Source organism: Adelges cooleyi, unplaced genomic scaffold, assembly GCF_023614345.1.
Source record: "Adelges cooleyi isolate 19-005CV unplaced genomic scaffold, UGA_ACOO_1.1 ACOO_flye_CR_arks_rails_tigmint_CR_PRNA_9, whole genome shotgun sequence".
NCBI lineage: Eukaryota > Metazoa > Arthropoda > Insecta > Hemiptera > Adelgidae > Adelges > Adelges cooleyi.
The window spans coordinates 12,388,823-12,408,935 of NW_026096579.1; the positions used below are offsets into that span (position 1 = coordinate 12,388,823).

General features: G+C 30.5%; 3 protein-coding genes across 3 annotated transcripts in view; 2 read left to right on the top strand and 1 right to left on the bottom strand.

Annotated features, from left to right (window-relative positions):
• The window catches only part of LOC126846315 (uncharacterized), a 93,616-nt gene that overhangs the window by 31,967 nt on the left and 41,536 nt on the right, over positions 1-20,113 (top strand). The window lies entirely within an intron of this gene.
• LOC126846314 (TWiK family of potassium channels protein 7-like) overlaps positions 1-20,113 on the bottom strand; it is a 63,198-nt gene that overhangs the window by 15,387 nt on the left and 27,698 nt on the right. The gene's annotated exons all lie outside the window — the stretch shown is intronic.
• LOC126846274 (uncharacterized) lies at positions 13,002-19,949 on the top strand. Its single transcript, XM_050585562.1, has 8 exons — positions 13,002-13,102; positions 15,793-15,877; positions 17,027-17,145; positions 17,904-18,010; positions 18,053-18,471; positions 18,763-19,089; positions 19,174-19,325; positions 19,793-19,949. The coding sequence occupies exons 1-8, from the start codon at positions 13,002-13,004 to the stop codon at positions 19,947-19,949; spliced, it is 1,467 nt and encodes a 488-aa protein (XP_050441519.1).

A 20,113-nucleotide genomic window follows, 5' to 3' on the forward strand; every position in this document is an offset into this window, starting at 1 on the left:
ACAAATAAACTGTTGGCTTACACTTTTTATGAACATTATGCACGAGTTCTTTTTTACTGAATAAATTTGAGAAGTTACGTTTATTTTGCATGATATTGTTTTCGCACAACGCTAGATGGAAAAGTTAGTAGCTACTTTTCACTAACAACACACTCTCTTTGGGTCATCTCCGATGTGCGAAGTCTGAACACGTGTAACAGATGTTTCACAAAACCCGGCAATAGGATAAATTCCCGTTGAAACCATCTGTGTCCTAGTCACGTCTATACAAACGTCCCGTATCACCTATTTTGCGGATTTTCCCTTCCTCAGAACCTAACCGTACAGATCTAAGTCGGAACGGTCCATTTAAAGGCATTTGCACTTTAGTGTTCAATATTACATAATATATAATACAATGCATACTTACTTTTTGTCCCTACATTGGTACTGCCGTTTTTCAGCACCTAATTCTGGCAAAACCAAAAAAAAACTTGGAAGATTTCATAAAGAGACGAAGTCATACTATTGTATTGCTCAGCCTTATGATTTTTTTTTACTGACCTCTCAACATTTACTATTTTATCATCTTTTTTTTCTCCCTAATATACTTTTACCAAAGTTATATTTCTATGTAATTCTCATTTGTAATTCTATGTAAACTAAAAACTTCACATAACAGTCTTGATATGATATATCTTTTCTTTTATCTAACGTTCAACGTACAGTTTCATAAATCATCCTATAAGTCACCACCTATTTAACACACAGCACACGTTTCACGTTCTTCCTCTAAAATTACTCATACTTCGTTTTACTCTCAACATATTATACTATTTATTTTGTTCGAATTGTGATACTTCAAGACAGTAATTGTATTATTATTTGTGGCTCAATAATGTAGTTTTTACATAAATGCAGTAGTATGCAGAATAGAGTTTAATAATTCAATTAGTTTAGTTTAAGTAAAATCTCAAATGACATACGAATGTAAATTCCATTTAAATTGAAATAAAATTAACATCAAATACGACTAGTAGATATTATGTTAACATTTAAGTAAAAAAGTTTTGCGCGGTTCCCGATGTTAAATCGTATAAATAAATATTTGTTTAAAAATAGTTCAATAGGGTCAAATAAATCCTCTAGTCTTGTCGGTGATTGAAATTATACACCTCAACACATGAAAAGCCAAATTAGACGAGCTTTTGACTTTTATTCTACTTTTCTCAAAGGTTCGTTTACTTTTTTATGCATATAAAAAAATACAAATGGACGTTAATTGATGCTTTTGACGTGCAAAATGTATCAATGGGTCTAAAAATAATTATCATCAAGTTATAAACGTTTACTATGAGTTTATTTTATAAATGCAAAAGTGTAAATAGGTTTTTAGACTTTGTCGCGTTCTTTTGCATTTTAAAAATCCTTTTGTCAATAAAATGACATCAGTAGTGACAAAATGTATATATACTTTTTTTTTATCTTATATAATGAATGGTTTTTGTTTTATGACAAAGGACACGCTAATTATAGCTTTAAATATAATTAACACTGGCTGTGCTAATATTTTTATTTAAAATAAAAAAATTGTGTTTTATTTTGCTGTCAAAACGAAGTCAGGGTTTTTCTTATGAATAACTACACTTTATTTTGAAACTAATTGCCTGTACTCAAGTAAAACTTACCGAGATAAACAAACAAAGAGGAATGCAATTTCAACTACTAATTAAGAAATCAGATGACTTTATTATTGTGTATATATATGTATATATAGGAAAGTAAGCTCTGAACTACTAACAGTGGAAAACAAAGAGATGTAATTGCTATAAAAATGTACTGCGATTAATTCAAATCGGGTTTAATTTAAATTCACACAAATTAGGACCTACAAAATTAACTTAATCCAAATTGCGTTATTATTCAGTCCACCATTCTAATGAGGAAATTCGTTACTTAACTGTTTTCTATTACAGTATTACCTACAGTAGACCTTAAGAACGTCATACCATCTATAACTGCAATTGCCTCTAATATTAGTACATATAAAAATCCTTCCTTTTTCAATGACTTAAGATTGAGTTAATTCGGGACTATTTTTTACTGTAGTTACATAGGGTTTGAGGATTTAGCGTTTTCGGAGCTGTCTATTATCTTTTCCGCTGACTTTTTTTCTGTCATTTCTTTTTTAATTCCTCTAAAATCTCCACACACAACTTAGTCCTTTCTAATCGTTTGCTTTCTTTAGTTAATGCCCTTACATGAAGTTGTTTAAACATATGTTGTACTTTCCTCTTTTGTTTTTGTTTAGTATTTACCTTATTCTGAACCATTACGTCGCAGTACTTTCCGTTCAAATTTAACTTTTCCTCATTTCCATTTGTGACGGACCAAGTTTCGCATCTATAATTATTCAGGACTAAGCTTAGATAGTTTAATATTACTGGTCTTTGACCTTTTAGGTAAGAGTTGAGTTTTAAATAGGTTCTCGGGTAAGAAATATCCTATATCGGCCGTTTAAATTATTAACTTTGTTTCATTATAACAGTAAAACCCGTTATACATCAATATGATGAGATCTAGAAAGAAAAGCTATGTATAGACTAGCTGATTACCTGTTCAGGGGGCATGCACTCTGAGTTTAGCGGTTTATTAGAAATGAAGACTTTTTTGTTTGTTAAAAATTCTTTCGACCTACATTTAAAAAGATAAAGTTTTATAAAGCGACTTAATAGATATACCAATTATACAATGTCAACTATAAAATATCTGACAAAAAAGTTTTTAAAATTGATCATGATTTGACATTTTTTATTAAAAAATGTCAGTGATTTTAACTTTTATCCATCTAATGTGGAATATAAATTAAAGCACAAAACATGTTTAATATAAAAAGCAATCACATTATTTAAATTATGACAACACATAATATCATTTATGTGACTTTAGCCATTGTTCAAACTTTATTAAACAAGTTACAAGATAGTGTTGACTTAAAAACATTTTTATATCAAAATAAAAATAATAACATAAAAGGACAATATTAAAACGAGTGCTATTATATTCTAATGTAGTAATATATTTTAAAATTAATTAAAATGTGTATTTGGTTTTTTTCTCAACGCCATAGCGCGCCACCTTGCTGCTATTTTAACGAGAAAGTACGAAGAAAAATTTAATTACTCTAAAATACGGAGTATTTTTCTTGGGTAAACAGGCCGTACATCCAAACTAAATAACTATACTAATGAGGACTTAAAAAAAAAATATGATGACAATGAAACATCTTGATAATTTATAAGATATTGTAGTATTGGTTTAGTAAGAGAAAATGTATGTAAAATTAAGTGTTTCATTTCTACATTGTATAATATTTAGAACTCATTATTATATTAACAATTTAATAATAATTAATATTTAAATAAAGTAAAAATTCAAAAATACATAGTACTCAATTCTATTGACTATTGTTAATACTAAACTATTTAATGATAAATTAAAAAAATAATGAAAATTGATATTGCGGTAATTTGGATAGGCCTTATCACGGTCAATTAGCAGTAGCTGGATAAAAGGGAAAAATTAAATACTTAAAGAAATCTGTCAAAGATTTTAATGGCGATAGCGATGAAGTATAGTTTTATGCATATTTGATACAATTATATTTTATAGAAAAATCTGAATAAAGCTTTATAATAATAACGATTTTTCTGTTTTATTCATTGAAGAAATATATCCTAAGATTTATTTTATGTAACCAATCGGTAGATTTTTTAATATTACATCATTTTTTTTTTAAAATAAAATTTCTCATACAGCGGTGAGCCCAAAATGCGTAAGTAATAGAAGTAATCGTAAGTAGGCGTTATGAATGTAAGGAAATTGCTGAAAACTTTTTGCACGTTGGCGTGAATGAAATCCAGACTTATCGTTTTCTGGCCGTTTGCTTAAGTCACTGAGTTAGTGGGTAGACATAACTCTAAACTAATTTCAAAGCAGTTTAAAGTGATTTTTAATCAATTGGCTCTTGTCCTGACGTGGTCTGCCGGCGCACAGTGGCACATAAATTAATTTCTCGTTAAGGGTAAAAAAGAAAAACAAGCAAATTTCACTAACTGAAGTGAAATTTGGTTGTTTTTTTTTTTGAAAATTTAACTAGACTTCCAAATATGCCTTTGGATGTGTAATTGCGGGTAAAACGATTGTGACTTGTCGTTTACGCTGGTTTTTTTCCACCGTCACCTCCCTGTGGCATATGCATTAAAACTTAAAAGTATATAGGCTAAATGTAAAAACCGTGTTTGTACCGTGGCCAAGAAGGTTCTGCCGCGTCGAACACACGTTAATGTCAAATCGATACTCGGTGGCGGCTGCGACGTTGTTTTGTACTTTACAGTTCAATTTAGTTTAGCCAGCCAACAAAAACACCAATTTTATGTATGTGATTCTCGATGGCTACCCCGTGGATCTTGCAAGTATATATTACTTTTTTTTATATATATATATATTTATATATAAAAGCAAACGTCAAAAAAAGCCCTATACCCTAAACTGACAAAAAGAAACAAACACCTACAATCGGTTGCGCGGGATTACAGTTCTCGAGGAGGCAGATGGTTTATCGTTGGTCACCCAACATATACATTTATTTATAAACCCATTTAGTCTCCTGGAAGTGTTTTTGTACTATAATAACACGGAAACCCGATAAATTGACGTTTAAGCATAGTATTTCCTTCATCAAAACGAAAAAAAAAATCGAATCTTTGCGTTGAGTGCAGAGTTTCTAACAAAATGAAATTATCAATCATCATCAAGCACCTTTTCTTGGAATAAACCTAACATTAAGTTGAAGTATTGAACAAAATGTAACATTTGCTATATTATGTACATAATTTTGTCAGCATTAACGTTGGTACTAAATGTCACTAAGAAATTGTCTTCTCAATGAGACATTAAGTGACAAAAGAAATTAAAAAACATACTGTAACTACGCTCAGTATCATCTAAACTTTAGAGAATTTAGAGTCTAAAGTCATAACATATTATTTATATAAACGTTCATAGTATGAATATAGCGTTATAGTTTTGATGTAATATTCAGTTTTTATTTTAATATTTTACTTATGAAAAGCCAATAGTAAAATAATGTCTGCAATTCAACTAATTAACATGTCTCTCCTTTTCGACTCGGACAAATCGAATAAAAACAGTGGAGTTTAGGACGCTACATTTGCGTTGGATTTTTTGCGATACATATAATAATAATAAAATATAATAAATTATATCATATTTTGATTTTATTACCATAGATACATACTCATAAATATTTAGGCATTTTGTTGAACAAAAACCGATAATTTTTAAGAGTTTATTTATTAGCCAAACAAACGACCAATAAAGCTCGCGTTGCACTCGTTTTATGTATTTTTTTTTTAGATTATTATTACTTTTTCTACGCGATTTGCTAACATTTCAATGGAGGTTAGTGGTAATTCTGCGGTGTAAATAAATTATGTTATCAATGTTTTGCTTTATTTTTCAGGAAAAAGAAGAAGAACTAACTGATAAAACGTCGTGTTTGACCCCGAGTTCTATTTCTGTTGTAATACCTAAAGGTACCTAAAGTATTTTTCTGTTTATTTAAAATAACAATGACACTAATAGCTGTTTTTTGTTGAGGTATTAATAATTATGATAGTAACGCTAGTTCAATGGTCGAAACCATCGACAAAAAAAAAAGAAAACTATGAAAAAAGTTGTGAACGCCACAATTAAAAACAAACAGTCGTTGACATCCAGAAAGAAAATGGCTAACACGTCGACAGAAGTAATATAATAGACTATGAGCCAACTATTAAATTAAAAAATTGTGTACCTTTAAAACTCAAACCAAACCTTAAACGGGGTTATGTCTGCACAGACCCACCGGATATCGAACTTAACGAAAACTGCTGGTGGAACCAAAGCTCACCTTCGAGAGTTAAATGACCATACAAAAATTATAAAAAGTAATTTTCTATGACAATAAAAACAATAAATAATAGTCATAAACTGTTTTTCAATTAATATTTTCCAACCGCTTGTCTGTGTATAGATCTGGCAAAGAGCTTAGTTAGTGGTGCTAGCGGATCATTGCGTGATGATGATTCATTTCGTCGAACTCAACAAATAACATGCAAGTGTTAAAATATAACCTTTATGTGTTTAATTATTCATGAAAATATCATTAGACGTTTTAAATACGTTTGACTTAGAATGGCCAAACGTATATTAGAATATATATAATAATTGGCCCGCAGCCTTTATAACTACCCTCGCGACTTAAACTCGACTAACAAAGAATATTTTTATAGCCAGTAGATATAACACCACGTTACTCATTTCTCAAGAACAAGAAAATTAACATTACACAAGCATGTGTAATGTTGACTACCCTCGCGACTTAAACTCGACTAACAAAGAATATTTTTATAGCCAGTAGATATAACACCACGTTACTCATTTCTCAAGAACAAGAAAATTAACATTACACAAGCATGTGTAATGTTGACTGAAAAATGTTTTTAAAATAATAAATACTTATATTATAGCAGCGAGTAGTCCTAAAATCAAAGAAGGAATTCCAGCTTTGATGGAAAGCCCTTTATTACACGATGTGAAACATATAGTAAATAAAGTTTTTCGGAAACGACTTCAAGCCGATCTTCCGGGAAACAAGAGGAAATTTTTCGATGATCAAGTAAACGTTTTTTTCAAAATTATTTTTAGTTATAACCAAATTTGGCGTTTTGCCTATTATATTAAACGTTATACACAGTAAAAACATGTATATACTAGTGCCCAATAAAAATATATGTATTATTTATATGCACAAAAAAAAGTTTTACATTTCGCCCAAACTTTTTATTATGATTTGTTCTAGTACTGAAAACTTTTGTTTGAGTGCTAAATCATTTTCAAATTATCAAAATGGTGGTATGTAGTGGTTTTATTCCATTAGTCTAGCAATAATAAAACACTAGTAGTTTATATTTTATAGAGGTAATTACTGTTATTACATTATAATATACGGCATATTAGCAAGTAGATGTATGATTAATTAACAATAACTTACAAATAATCACTATAGTCTATAATAAGTACTGGGTAACTTGAGAAAAAAAAACTTTTTACTTAAAATGAATACTTCCTATTTTCTAACTTGACAATTTATTTTTAAATTGAAAATCTTCAATTTAAAACGTATTAAGAAAATCTTAAATCCATACAAAGATTTTGATTTTATTTATTTTCAATTAGTTGTCACCAGGAAAAGTTTAAACGAAACACACTAATCGATAAATCATTTAGGAAATCAATACCTTAAAGTGTGTAATTCATCAACCCTTTTAGTTTATATAAAATTACTAATATTTCAAGCATTTAAAGCCTGGCATAACAAAGATATATGTGTATACGATCGTATAGCATTTCAGAGAGTATTTGAAACATATCGAAGATATCCGACGTGCAGAGAAGAACGTGATGGAAGTTCAAGAGCGTCTGTTAAGAAATGATAAAATGGTCGGCGACACCGAGCTCTATTACTTGAATCCCAATTATGTGAACAAATACTCTTTGATACAGTTGAGAGCCTTTGATGCGGATGGTGCTGGAGACGAGATTTCGCACGAAGAAAGTAATTTGTTGTTACAACATATACCTTAACACGGGTAAACAAATTTCATATTATTATGTGTTTATTTTTTTATGACGCTATCACAGGTGTTGGCCGTTGTAAGAAACCCGTTTATGGTATTCATGGCGAATTGAGAAGGCTAAGGCTTCGCCTGAACCAAGAACGACCCCAGTTAGTTTATAGAAGGTTTCGCATTGTTTGGTGGATTAACATTTTTCGATTTAGGTTTGAACGACTCTGCGAATCTAGGATAACGGACGTGGCTCCAGAACCGCTTACTTGTATCGTTAAAAAAAACGGAGCTTTCCTCCGTACCAATCCCTCTATAATACGATTTTACGATTACGAGCCTGGTTGGATTTACTCGGTATGCTCAGATTTTACTTATAATGTGGTGTTAGTATCCTGTTTACAGAAAATTATTCCATATGTTTAACACACACGAATAATGTAACACATTTTGGAACGTAAAAAGAGCTTTTGCAATACCTTCGCAGCTCCGCGACCAAGCTAAAACACCTAATATTGTTTTTTTTTGTCTAGCCACTATATCTTATCAAATAAGTGAATTATAAACCAACTGTTAATGTTTAAAAATAAAATAATTTTTTTTTCCAATATTTATTTATTTTTCTGTTCTATTCATCAAACGAATAAACATACAATCATTTTCATTTAATTGTAAAAAAAAAAAAACATTAAATCTGTTTCAGACTACAGTTGACATTCAAAATACGGGGAACCGTATTGTATCGTTTAAAATACTACCGAGAAAAGATTTTCCCAATGAATTTGATTTTGACTATTATCCTAAAGGCCCACTAGCACCAGGCATGTGCTCGAAAATAACGGTGAATTTTAACTGTAGGTCTTATGAAGATAAGTTCGGCCTAATATGGTTGGTCGAAGAAGGAAACCACTTTACAAACTTGTTTATTATGGCTGAAAATTACAAACCGATTCTAAGATGTAAATATATTTAAGATATTTTAAGAAATTTGAAAAAAGTATAAACCAAATTCTTGTAAACCTTCAGGTACGCTTAATAGGGGTGGAGCAACGAAAATTCGAGTTTTTACAAAATTATAAATATAATAATATTATACTAGCCATAAAATAGGTTACCTATATAAAAGCTAATTTTACATACAATTTGTAGATTTGTATAAAAATAAAAAATGTTAACTGAAAAGTTTTAACTAAATGAAAAAAATTCTAATAGGTTTATTGTTTTTAGTATGGTATTTCTATTTTGACATTCGAATAGTAGTATTGATTTTTTTTTCTAGACATACAAGTAGCGTCTATCTTTTTTGCATATTAATTGTATTATAAAAGTCCTATACCAATACATACAACTTAACAACTAATATATAATTAATATATTATATTAGCTTTCCAATTTTATTTCTATGTTAATTTTATATAGATATGCTTTTTAGAGGTCTTTCAAGTGACAGAACAGTACATAGTTCACTTAAAAACTATGTATTATGATACAATGTAAAATGTATTAAAAACTTTCTATAAAGCTGAATTGACTAAAAACTCCAATAAAATTAGATTGTTTTAATTTAACCAACTTATTATTTATATTTTATAAAGGTTTATTATAGAATAACAATTAGTTTTATCTGTGCCTCGATATTTTTTAATTAAAAAATTACCAAATATATTTTTTCTATAATTTTAAACCTATAACCATCACTATACGCTGTAACTTTATCGACAAAAATTATTTAGTAATTTTGTCATTTAGATACTATAAAAACGTTTGATTCGCTGCCCGGGATGTACGATAAAGAATTAAACGAAGAAGACTTGTCTGAAATGTTCGTATTTGAATGCCACGCTTGCCTTGTGGGCGCTTCGAAAACAATAGATGTGGTAGTTAAAAACTTAGGTCGTTCCAGCATGTTCATATGTGTTTCTGAAGATTTTTGGTACTTAAAAGCGGTCGAAGTAGGTTTAAACCAAATTATAAACTAATGACTAATTATTATTGTTGGACTTTAAATTTGTTATTTTTGTACTCCTCGAATTTTAATTGAAAGTGAACATAACATCTTAAAACGTACACTATTTTTTCACTAATATTTAATTTTGTCCTTACCATAATATGTTATGTAGAACATTTACGGTCTAAAATTTCTGGTCACTGTCCATAATGCCTATTGTTATTAATTTTAAGTAGACGAGTATAGATTGATAATTGATATCATAGGTAGACTATATTTAATAAGATGTCGATGATATCTACTTGGGCTAATAATAAGAGCGTTGGCTAGTTACTTGTGAGTAGTACTCACTATTTTATAGTGATAATAGTATACATTGGGAAGATACTGTATGTTATATTGCCTTTCATCTTAATTTGCTCGCTGCCAAGAACTGTAAGTTAGATTCAACTGTTGATTTTTTTTTTAGGATTTAGAATTAGATGAATTGAGACTCGAATCTTTTGTAGTCACGCCGTCGGTATTCAAGATCAGGTACAACGAATCAATACTGTTAAAAGTCACTTTCAAACCACTTGTGCCGTCATTTCACGTAAATGTTATTTTAAAACTAATAGTAATTAAGAAGGTAATTTATTAAAAGTTAATACTTTTAATTGAGCTTTGATTTACTTAAACTATTTTACTTTGAAAATATTTCCCTTTAATTAAGCTTTCCAGTTGTCTTTAACTATTACAACAACAAGGATATTTAACGTTTAATTTTTCAAATTTCTCATAACAAAACTTTGCAATGTTTGCTTAATACTTTAAGGGTAGTTTTAACGTTGTCGAGTTGATTCACAAACTATTATGGTAATATAATATAAGTTCCCAAAATATATTAATTTATAAGGAAAATTGTCGCCTGGAAACTTTCCTTTTTCGGATTATTCCGTTATCCACGAATATTTTCCATTTCCGAAATGAAAGGAAAACCTTTATCCCATTAAATTGATTGAATTTCTGTGTACACAACAATATATAATCGATCAACTCGTAAATAATGTACTTAAAATCCGTTTATCTATTATGTACCATTAATTAATTGATTGTGTGTGTTTTTTTTTCTTTTAGTGTGCTAAGATGATAATCGTTTCAGACAACTCGTGTGCGCAAGAAGTAAACATTTTCGGTGACGGCCAATCGTTCGATACCAAGATTTTTCGGTTGAAGGTAAGAAATCGTCGATAATCGTATTGGTCGAAGACAGACGGTCAAACGGAAACTGACTGGTAGACTGGTAATAAATCTTTTGAATCCACCGTAGGGTCTAGGTGTTGAGCCGGCAACGGCGCAACCGGAAACGGCAATGACGCGCCGGTACGTTCTCGACGTAGGTGAAATTGGCCAAGTAGTTCGGTGTGTGAACGTTAAGAACACAAGGTGAGTTAAATAGAAGATAGAGGGTTCGCGCTAAAACGATAACCCTAAGACGGCAGTAAGTCCGCAGCTTTGGCCGGTCGGTATGTGTGCGCGGGCGTCCTAAGGAAACAGATGGGACGGACGTGATAACATGCTAGCCGCTGGCATTGAACAGGGCAGGGAGGGCACGGATAATAGTAATAGTACACATAGTAGATTCGGAATGGGTCGGATAACGATACAGAATAGATTTATTCGTACACACAACGCAATGAGATTTCCTAGACAATATTTTAACTACGGAGCGATGGGGAAAATAGATAATTTCCCTTCGTACCGTAAAGGGATGTCTTTAAATCCTATTGTATGCGTAAAACCCTCAGCTGTTGGCTTTTGTAGTAAATGTGCGGTAGGTAAGCATGCAGTGAAATTTCAATACAAATGCAATTTGTAATTTTTTGTTTGGAAACGAATAGCTATTTGATTCACTGAAATAAACGTTAGAACATTCTAATTACCTTTCAAGTTGAAAAACTAGTTATTGTGTTTTACGTTTTCTCGTATTCCCAATCTAAAAAACTTTCCTGGGTCGTATCCCAGAAACGACCCGGTAGTTTATTCTAGGTAACCTACTTGATGATTCTATTACAAGTCTGGCCAATCAACTAATGGCCACGTTTGGTCAGTTATAGTCACAGCTCAGAATATTATTGTGAAAATAATTTGTAATACTCATTACCTAATGGATAGGTTTAGGTAGTTAAAGTCACAGCTCCGTATATTATTATTTATTAGGGAAATAATTTGTAAATATATTTACTATACTTTATACATCACTCACACAAATTCAGGATTCTCGAAGATTTTTTTTTTATTTTTGACTAAAACAGATCTGAGAATACTAACCTGAAAACAAAAATTACAAAATATTACAATATATTTATAAATCTCAAAAAATCATGTACAATAATAATTTAAATGGTGTTGGAGAATTTTCATGCGTTTGCTCAGCAAATCGGTCTAAAATAAAACTTACATTTATTGAGACTTCTGTTTGAATAATTTCATTAAAATATATCATTAAGTGAGTTTTTAAGTATTTAAAATATACCTTTTTATTTTCATTTCAAATAGATTTTTCTACAAGAATAAAAAATTCAACGAGATCAATTAGTACAATATTAAAAACAAATAACTTGATATAAACCCGAAACATTTGTGACTTTAATAAATTAATCAAATTTGAAATGGTATTAAATAGTTAAATTTCCACTTAAATAGAGGTACTAATGGATGTTGTACTAAACATATTTTTAGGTTTTAAGTATGAATGATAGAAACTACCTTTCAAATAAAAAACAACAAAAAAAAGTAGAATATTTTTACTTTAAAGCGAAATCGTGTAAGGAATTTATTTTTTTTCTCGTTTGGAAGCTGCCTTAACGATTTGCTGATGTTGGTTCAAATCATCGTTTTAAAATACATTTTTTTATCTCTAACCACAACCTGTAACCACTGGTTATTTTTTATTGCGACTTGGTGAACATTAGAAACAAGTGCGATTCCGTTGGGACTGTAATCGTTTGTTCGTTAATTTATCGTTAAACTTTTGATTGAAAGCTACCAAAAGTCAAGTTAACACGTGCGTAACGCTATACAATGTGCATAGTGTATTTCTTTATAATTTATATTTTGTAAATATAACGTCTAAAAACAGTTTGGTTGTGTATCTTTAATGAAATAATAATAATTGTTGTTGTGTACTCGTGCGAATCAGTTGCTTATTAGTTCAGTTATTTGCACCGACCCAATCGACGATGTGATAAATCTTTAGTGTACAGTTTCTTTTTTTCTTTCTTCATTATTTCTTACCGTTCAGCAGGATCAAATGTCCCTACCGATGGGTCGTCAATCACTCCTTCGACACGTCGTCGTCAAAAGAGGCCACGGTAAATTTCAACGTTTATCCGGCAAAAGGAATGCTGAACGCCAATTCGGAGACCGAATTCCAGATCATGTGCTCTGTCACCGATACGATTGTCGATCAACAACTTACCGGGAAGTATCAAGTTTTCGTCTCGTAAGTGCTCGCGTTATTAGTTCTAAGAGTCGCATAACCGTCGTTCACTGCCTATATTATATTCCATTGTTTAAATGTGTACTCGGAAAGAATTCCAATCGAAAAAAACAATACAGAATCAAAATTAGGAAAAAAGGCCGAATTCAATATACAAAATTGTATAACAGCTATTGAGATTTAATATTGTTTAGAGTATATCACCCTACGCACTAGTATTACATTTTTGGAATATTAGTTAATTGATTTAGGAAATGTCTCTGCTGACCGTCTAAAAAAAATGTTTTATACGGTATTATTAATTGTACTCTCATTGTTGGCGTTTAGAATGATTTAAAAAAAATAATAACAATAATGATAACTATCGCTATTCAGCGAAACAACCATATTCAGATTTTATTAAACGTCATTTGCCTAATTAATTATGCACGAGTATAATACACTATGGGGTATAATGCGTTAAAAACGTTGCATATAAAATACAATAGCATAAAATTCACAAAATGAGTAATGACAGTAGAAATTAAAAAAATTAAAGGCATTCGCATTACTGCCAAGTGTAAATACACATAAAATTAATGTAGATGTTTGGACAGAATAATATAAACACATCCCACTCCAGTCTTGATAATGGAAATCAAGCGCTCTAGCGGCTATTAGGGGTGCGATTGTCAATAAAAAAAGTTTTACCAAATATATAAAACAAACTGGATTATGGGCAAATGACGCTGAAGTTTAATTCCCAACAAAAATATTTAGAATCCACACCACTCAGACGAAAAACACAAAATTGGGTTTTTATGCTAATTTCGACCTAGCGCATTAATTCTGATGCGTACTAGAAATAAAGGTAATGCGAAATACTGTACACTTTGTACTCAGTTTTATTAAATTTTCTCCACAAACTCCTATAAATCATTTCCAGATTATAAATACATATTTGATGGCTTATAAAGGCAGATAATTCTTTTCAAGACAACTTATCGTTGTACTTATCTGCAGTGAAATATTTTTAAAACTATTTTATTAAAAACGATATGTATTATTTTAACTAAAAAAATTAAACTGAAAAAATCAATTTTTTTCTTTTATAGTCATTGTTATAAATAAATAAAAACCAAATGGCCGTTAATAATAACTACATTTTACTTTTTTTTACTTAAATTATAAAAAAAAACTGTATTTATAGAGATTATGTAATTGTTGTATTGTTGAACATCTTACCATCTAATATCCTAGTATTTTAATATTACAATGAGTTTAGTTTATACCTCATTTATAAAATACTGAATGTTTTACTTCCAAAAAACTGTTATTTTTTCAACGTAGCGCACTAATTGGTTTGAAGTTTACCTCACATAGAAGCAATTTACTTTTCCAAAATTCACGGTATAATAAACAGGACGCTCACTAATTTGTTTCTTTATTGATTATTTTTATAATTAGAAGCCTCTACAGTTTATTTTTAAAATAAATATAATAAATGTATAGTTTATTTTTAAACTAAATATAATAAATTTATAGTAAATTATTAAACGCAATTTAATTCTATATCTAACCGATACAACTTATTTAAGATTTCAGTAAAGAAAAATACATGGCAGCAATAAATTATTAAAACCCCGTTTTATTTATACAACATTAAGTAATCGAAAGAAAAATTTTAAAAAAATGTATTAAGTAGAATAGAATAAAAGTAAGTAAACTTTCCATATTTTTTACTGATTCATTTAGGCTGTTTTGATTGTGCAAAATTTATCAGAGGTTATTTTCACATTAATGTTATTTTAAATTCTAATGTTCTTCTTAAAAATGTACTTTTAACCACTTCCTATTACGCAAATATTATTATTTTCTTTTACCTGGTGGCAGTTTCCTAAAGTTCCGCGACTTTATGAATTTTAGCTGAACTTTATATACTTAATATTTAATAGTAAATTCATGTCTCATGGTAATCAGACAAGAGTTATTACTGTGCTGGCTATAATAACCACATTTGCGTAGTCCACGTCGACTGATTATCAGAAAACCCAAGTACACTCAGAAAGGAAGAAACCGCTTGGTTTAAAATAATATGAAACCAGGCTCTTGTACGATTGAATCACAAGTAGAAGAAAATAATAGAGAGAATATGTAATGTTTATCCAATTAAAATAATGGCTTTCTATAGCAGAACCGTATTTTAAATCATTCAGAAAGAGAGTAAAACAAAATAATAGTCTACCCGTTTGACCTACTGCCAATAAAGATGAGGGTTGGCTACTATGTAAAACCACAAGCTTGAGGCAAAAGTTTTGTGAAGTTTTTATTAAATATTATAATTTTAACAATATAGAAAAAAAAGGTATTGTTCATAATATAATAATGAATATTGTTATTTGTATGCAAGTGCGTGGAAATAATATAAATAAGGTAATATTAGATAAATAATACTATCAAGGTACAAAAATAGTTAAATAATAATAAAATAATACAATAATTTCTAACATGTAACAATAATACACCCGACTATATTTTCTTGCTAAATCGATTAATGTTTCTTATTGATAAATTATAAGACATATTATTGAAAAACCCCTAAAAGAATCGAGAAATTTGTAGGCTAACTGGAACAATGGATTTTGTTTTAATATTTATAGTATTTTAATGACACTTAATAATAAATTATGTATTTTTTACAATGGAACAAATAGTTTGTTGATTGATGATATTCCAAGAGCCAGCTTAACTAATGACGATGGCACCGTTCTCAAGATAGCAAACGAAGCCAATCCTGAGGTAATGTAGTATATTATTATTGTTATAAAAACTATTTCATTTCAAATAAGTTAGTTCATCCGTATAATATAAAAATGGATGTGTATACAATTTATGTGTTTATAATATATTCTCTAGGAGTATGATGGTCTAAAGTTATTATAGAGTTTGTTATAGGATCCCCGTTATATTAAGCAAACACATATTGTTGTTGTAGAATTTATTCAAGCTATATCTTGCCCTGCTAATAAAACCATTAGTCCGAATTTAAAGTCCCCATATACGCTAAGACTAATTAAACTTAATTAACCGCTATGAATGGAGGGTAAAACCACAAAAGCCGACGATTAATGAAATTAGAAATTATACAGCGTGGACTGTAGAACGTAATGTAGTATAATTTGTTTATAATGTCAACGTGACGAGATAAATGTTAGAGATGCTTCCAAGTCGATACAATATTTTTGATTATTTTCTAAAAACGTGGACTTGACAGCAGCACAACATTTCCGAACGTATTATTTCATGACCGCAAAAAACAACAATGAAATACGTGCAAACGGCTACGGTACCTAAGTCTTTCCGTTTAATTAAACTCAAGATTAAGTGACAGTCACTTTTCTTATAAACGACGAAGTGAACATTGTGCACTTAAAATCGTCGTATAAAACTAAAGATATATTTAGTATTTCGATGATTTTTGTATGTATTTTGTGTTACAGATTTCACACTATTATTATAGTCATTTCAAGAGAAGTTAACACATCGGTCTAAAATGATAGATATTTACCGAAATCACTATACAGAGTTTTTATTGCATAAATAAATACTAATTAATCAAATATAAAATAATTGTTGTTAAAAATGAATTAGATTTTTCCAAAAAATAAACTTATACATAGGTGACAATAAAAAGTTTGTTCAATTTCTAGAGTATTTAAATTATTTTTGCTTAGTGTAAAATTTAGATTTTATGACTTATCGTTTTTAGAATGGCCAATTCAATCTGTATAGCAGTAATTTTAATAAAATAATTATAAGTCTTAGGAAAATTCAAAATATGATTGGTATTAATTGTTGCTTTAAATCCACGTGGAATATCCCTTGTGTAATATTTTATATAATGCCATAACCTATATTGTATTCAAAATGTTTGTCACTCTTTTGCAGTTAGTCACTGTGCAAGTAGTTGTGCTAGAAGTAATATCAGAGTACAAGGGCAAGGAATACATCAATTTAGACGTGTACCCAAAAATAGTGGATTTGAATTCGTATCAATACAAACTCGGGTAAGCGTGTCTGTCATTATAATATGTATACAGCTGTAGTAACAACAATAAAAAGGGTAGTATTATTATTATAATTTGTGTAAGGATAAAACGGTATGGTCAAAGTCGGATGTTAAATGAAGCAAATACCGTTTTGGTAAACATCGCTGAAATGTGTTAACAGTTTGCAGACATTCGTTTTTTTTTTTTTTTTGGGACAAATGTCTTAAAGTGTCCCGTTGATACTTAACGAAATTTTGAATAACTGTTTGATAATAATTACTCTTAATCTTTACCTATTTCTAAGCGTTGCATTTTGCAATAAATTTGTTTGCACCCCTTTACCAATTCAAAATATATTTAACCATAGAACTAACAAGTTAAAAATCAATAAATTCATTTTCTTTGATTCATAATGAAGTCATGCTAAAATTTGAAACATTGTATGAAATATTTATTGTAATACAATTATAATTTACAATTCTTGTAAGGTCGTTAGTGAATTTTCTATAAATACCTAATTTAGCACGGTAGCATCATGGTAATCATTCATAATTCAAGGATAACATTATAATATTATTTGTACTTTTGAAAGAAATTCGGGTTAGATTTAGCTATTCGTGATAGAATTTACAACTATTTTGTAGGACATTTTGAGTTTCTCAGATAATACTATCAATCTCAATAATATACCTTTAGGCGTCAAATAATTCAATTAATTTTAAGTCCTAAATTTATATAGCCACTGCAATGTATATAAATGTTTATACTTTAAAAAGCGATGGCATGTGTGTGGAAGAAACTGTTAATTTTAAAAACAAAGGAAAACTCCCAGTAACCGTGTCATGGATACGTCCGGATGAACACAGTTGCGTTGACAATAACTGTTCTCACGACTATGATTCTCACTCTGTTGTAAATTTTGAAGTGGCCCCTGAATCTTTGGTGGTCGACGATCGAGCTATAGTTCGTGTGCTAATTGATCCCAGAGGATCGGGTCGCCTCCGACATATATTGAGGTTCAGAGCTACAAACATTGACGGGTCTAGTGACGTGGTGGTCTATGTCCGAGGACTTGTTGAACAGCCACAAGTCATCGTCCGACCAACAACTCTACCACGTTTGGGGATTCTTTGCGCTGGCACGTTGGCAACTTATAGGACAGAATTTACTTCGGGGATGAATAATTTCGAGTTAATAACAAAAAGGCTGTATCGTTTTAATGGCAACGACGAAGAAACGTGGCAGCCGCACAGTGAACAATCATTTGGGTCGTGCACCGAAGGAATAGGCGTGAAGAATATGATTTATATGTCAATAAATTATGAAACAGTAGTCAACACCCAAGTAAGGATAGGCAAATACGAATGAATTATTAACAACCAGAGTATTCGAATTAAATTTAAAAAAAAAAATACAATGTTAAAACAATAAATAGATATCAAAAACTCATTGGTAGGGTTAATGTCATGAACACGTTATAGAAATGTAAAATGTACCATTGTAGGACAAAGTGTTTCTAGATAAATAATAAATATGCTCGTCTTTCGGTCAATATTAAATTAAGTAAGGGCACACTAGGAGTACAAAGAAGGGTACCCAAACAAAATCAACAGTATTAATGTCCATATAATATAGACAAATGGAATTTCGTGTGAACTGACCGAATGGACGTTCGCCGAATGCCACAACGTCTACAACCAAACCGTTGCGGTAGTCAAACCTCCGGACGTGCAATTCAATCAACGAATAGTGTCTTTCCACCGACCCCTATACAAGGGCGTAACCCACCGCCACAAAGGTATTTGTCTGTTCAATAATACACGTTGCGGTCTGACGTACTGCTGGGGCAATCCCCTGGAGACGGTGGCTAATAACGTGCACTGTTGGCTGGAACCCGCTAATGGGGTAGTTGACGGTGACTCGTCCGTTGAATTCGAGCTGGTCGTCATCCCCAAGACCGCCGTGAGTAAGACTACTTAATGATCTGCGGCGGGTTTTTGGGTTTACGCGTTATTTAAATATAATATAATATGATGTTTCCGGCAGGGTTTGCATAACAAATTTTCCGTTCCGTGTTTCATACAAAACGCCGCCGTACCCGAACAAATAACCGTCGAATTCACGGCCAAAGGTTTTGGAGCCCAAGTGTCTTACGTAGATTCCACACAAGTCTACAGGAAAATACAATGGCCGCACGAGTACGTGTATAAGAAATTACAATATCCAGACACTTTCTTTACTTTCACGAGAACTATACGATCACGAACAGTACTTATTTACATTTTATTTTCTGAATACCAAAAACGTACCACTTCTGTGTTTACCATACATGTATACGCGTGTGTGTGTGTGTGTGTGTATGTGTATGATAATATGTACTCAATATAAAATGAACAGCTGACCCATAAAGGATAAAAGGAAATCTTTCTATAGACGAATTTATAGCCGTTTGATCGGTAGGTAAATAAAGTAATCTCGGCAGCGCATTAATTCTCTTTTGATATATTTCCAAGTACTGAAGTACGTCTTCCACAACTCAGACCTGTACACTATATATACATGTATAACAGGTTTTTTCAATATTAAAATATCAAAGAATTTTGTATCGCGCATTTGTACACAAACAATTTCTCTGTAGAATATTTTTTTTTTCAATGTTTATCAGTGAAGAACAGTGGAGTGACGTAAACAGAGAAGATGAACCTTGCGATTATGAAAACATAGAAGCAGAAGATTTCTTCTCATTAGACGACACCGTTTTGAGGATGCCACCTAACCAGAGTTTTAAATTTGAACTTTTTGAGGAAAACGAGTTCGAGTAATATGCTTGTTTAATTTATTTCACGTTTTAACCATTTAATCCATATAGGAAACTATAACACTTTTAAAATAATATAACGTATTATAGCCAATGTAAAATGTCCAGTTTTTTCGTGGTAAGTTATTATTTTGCTTAGTTTGAGATTATTTATTTTTCATTTTTTTG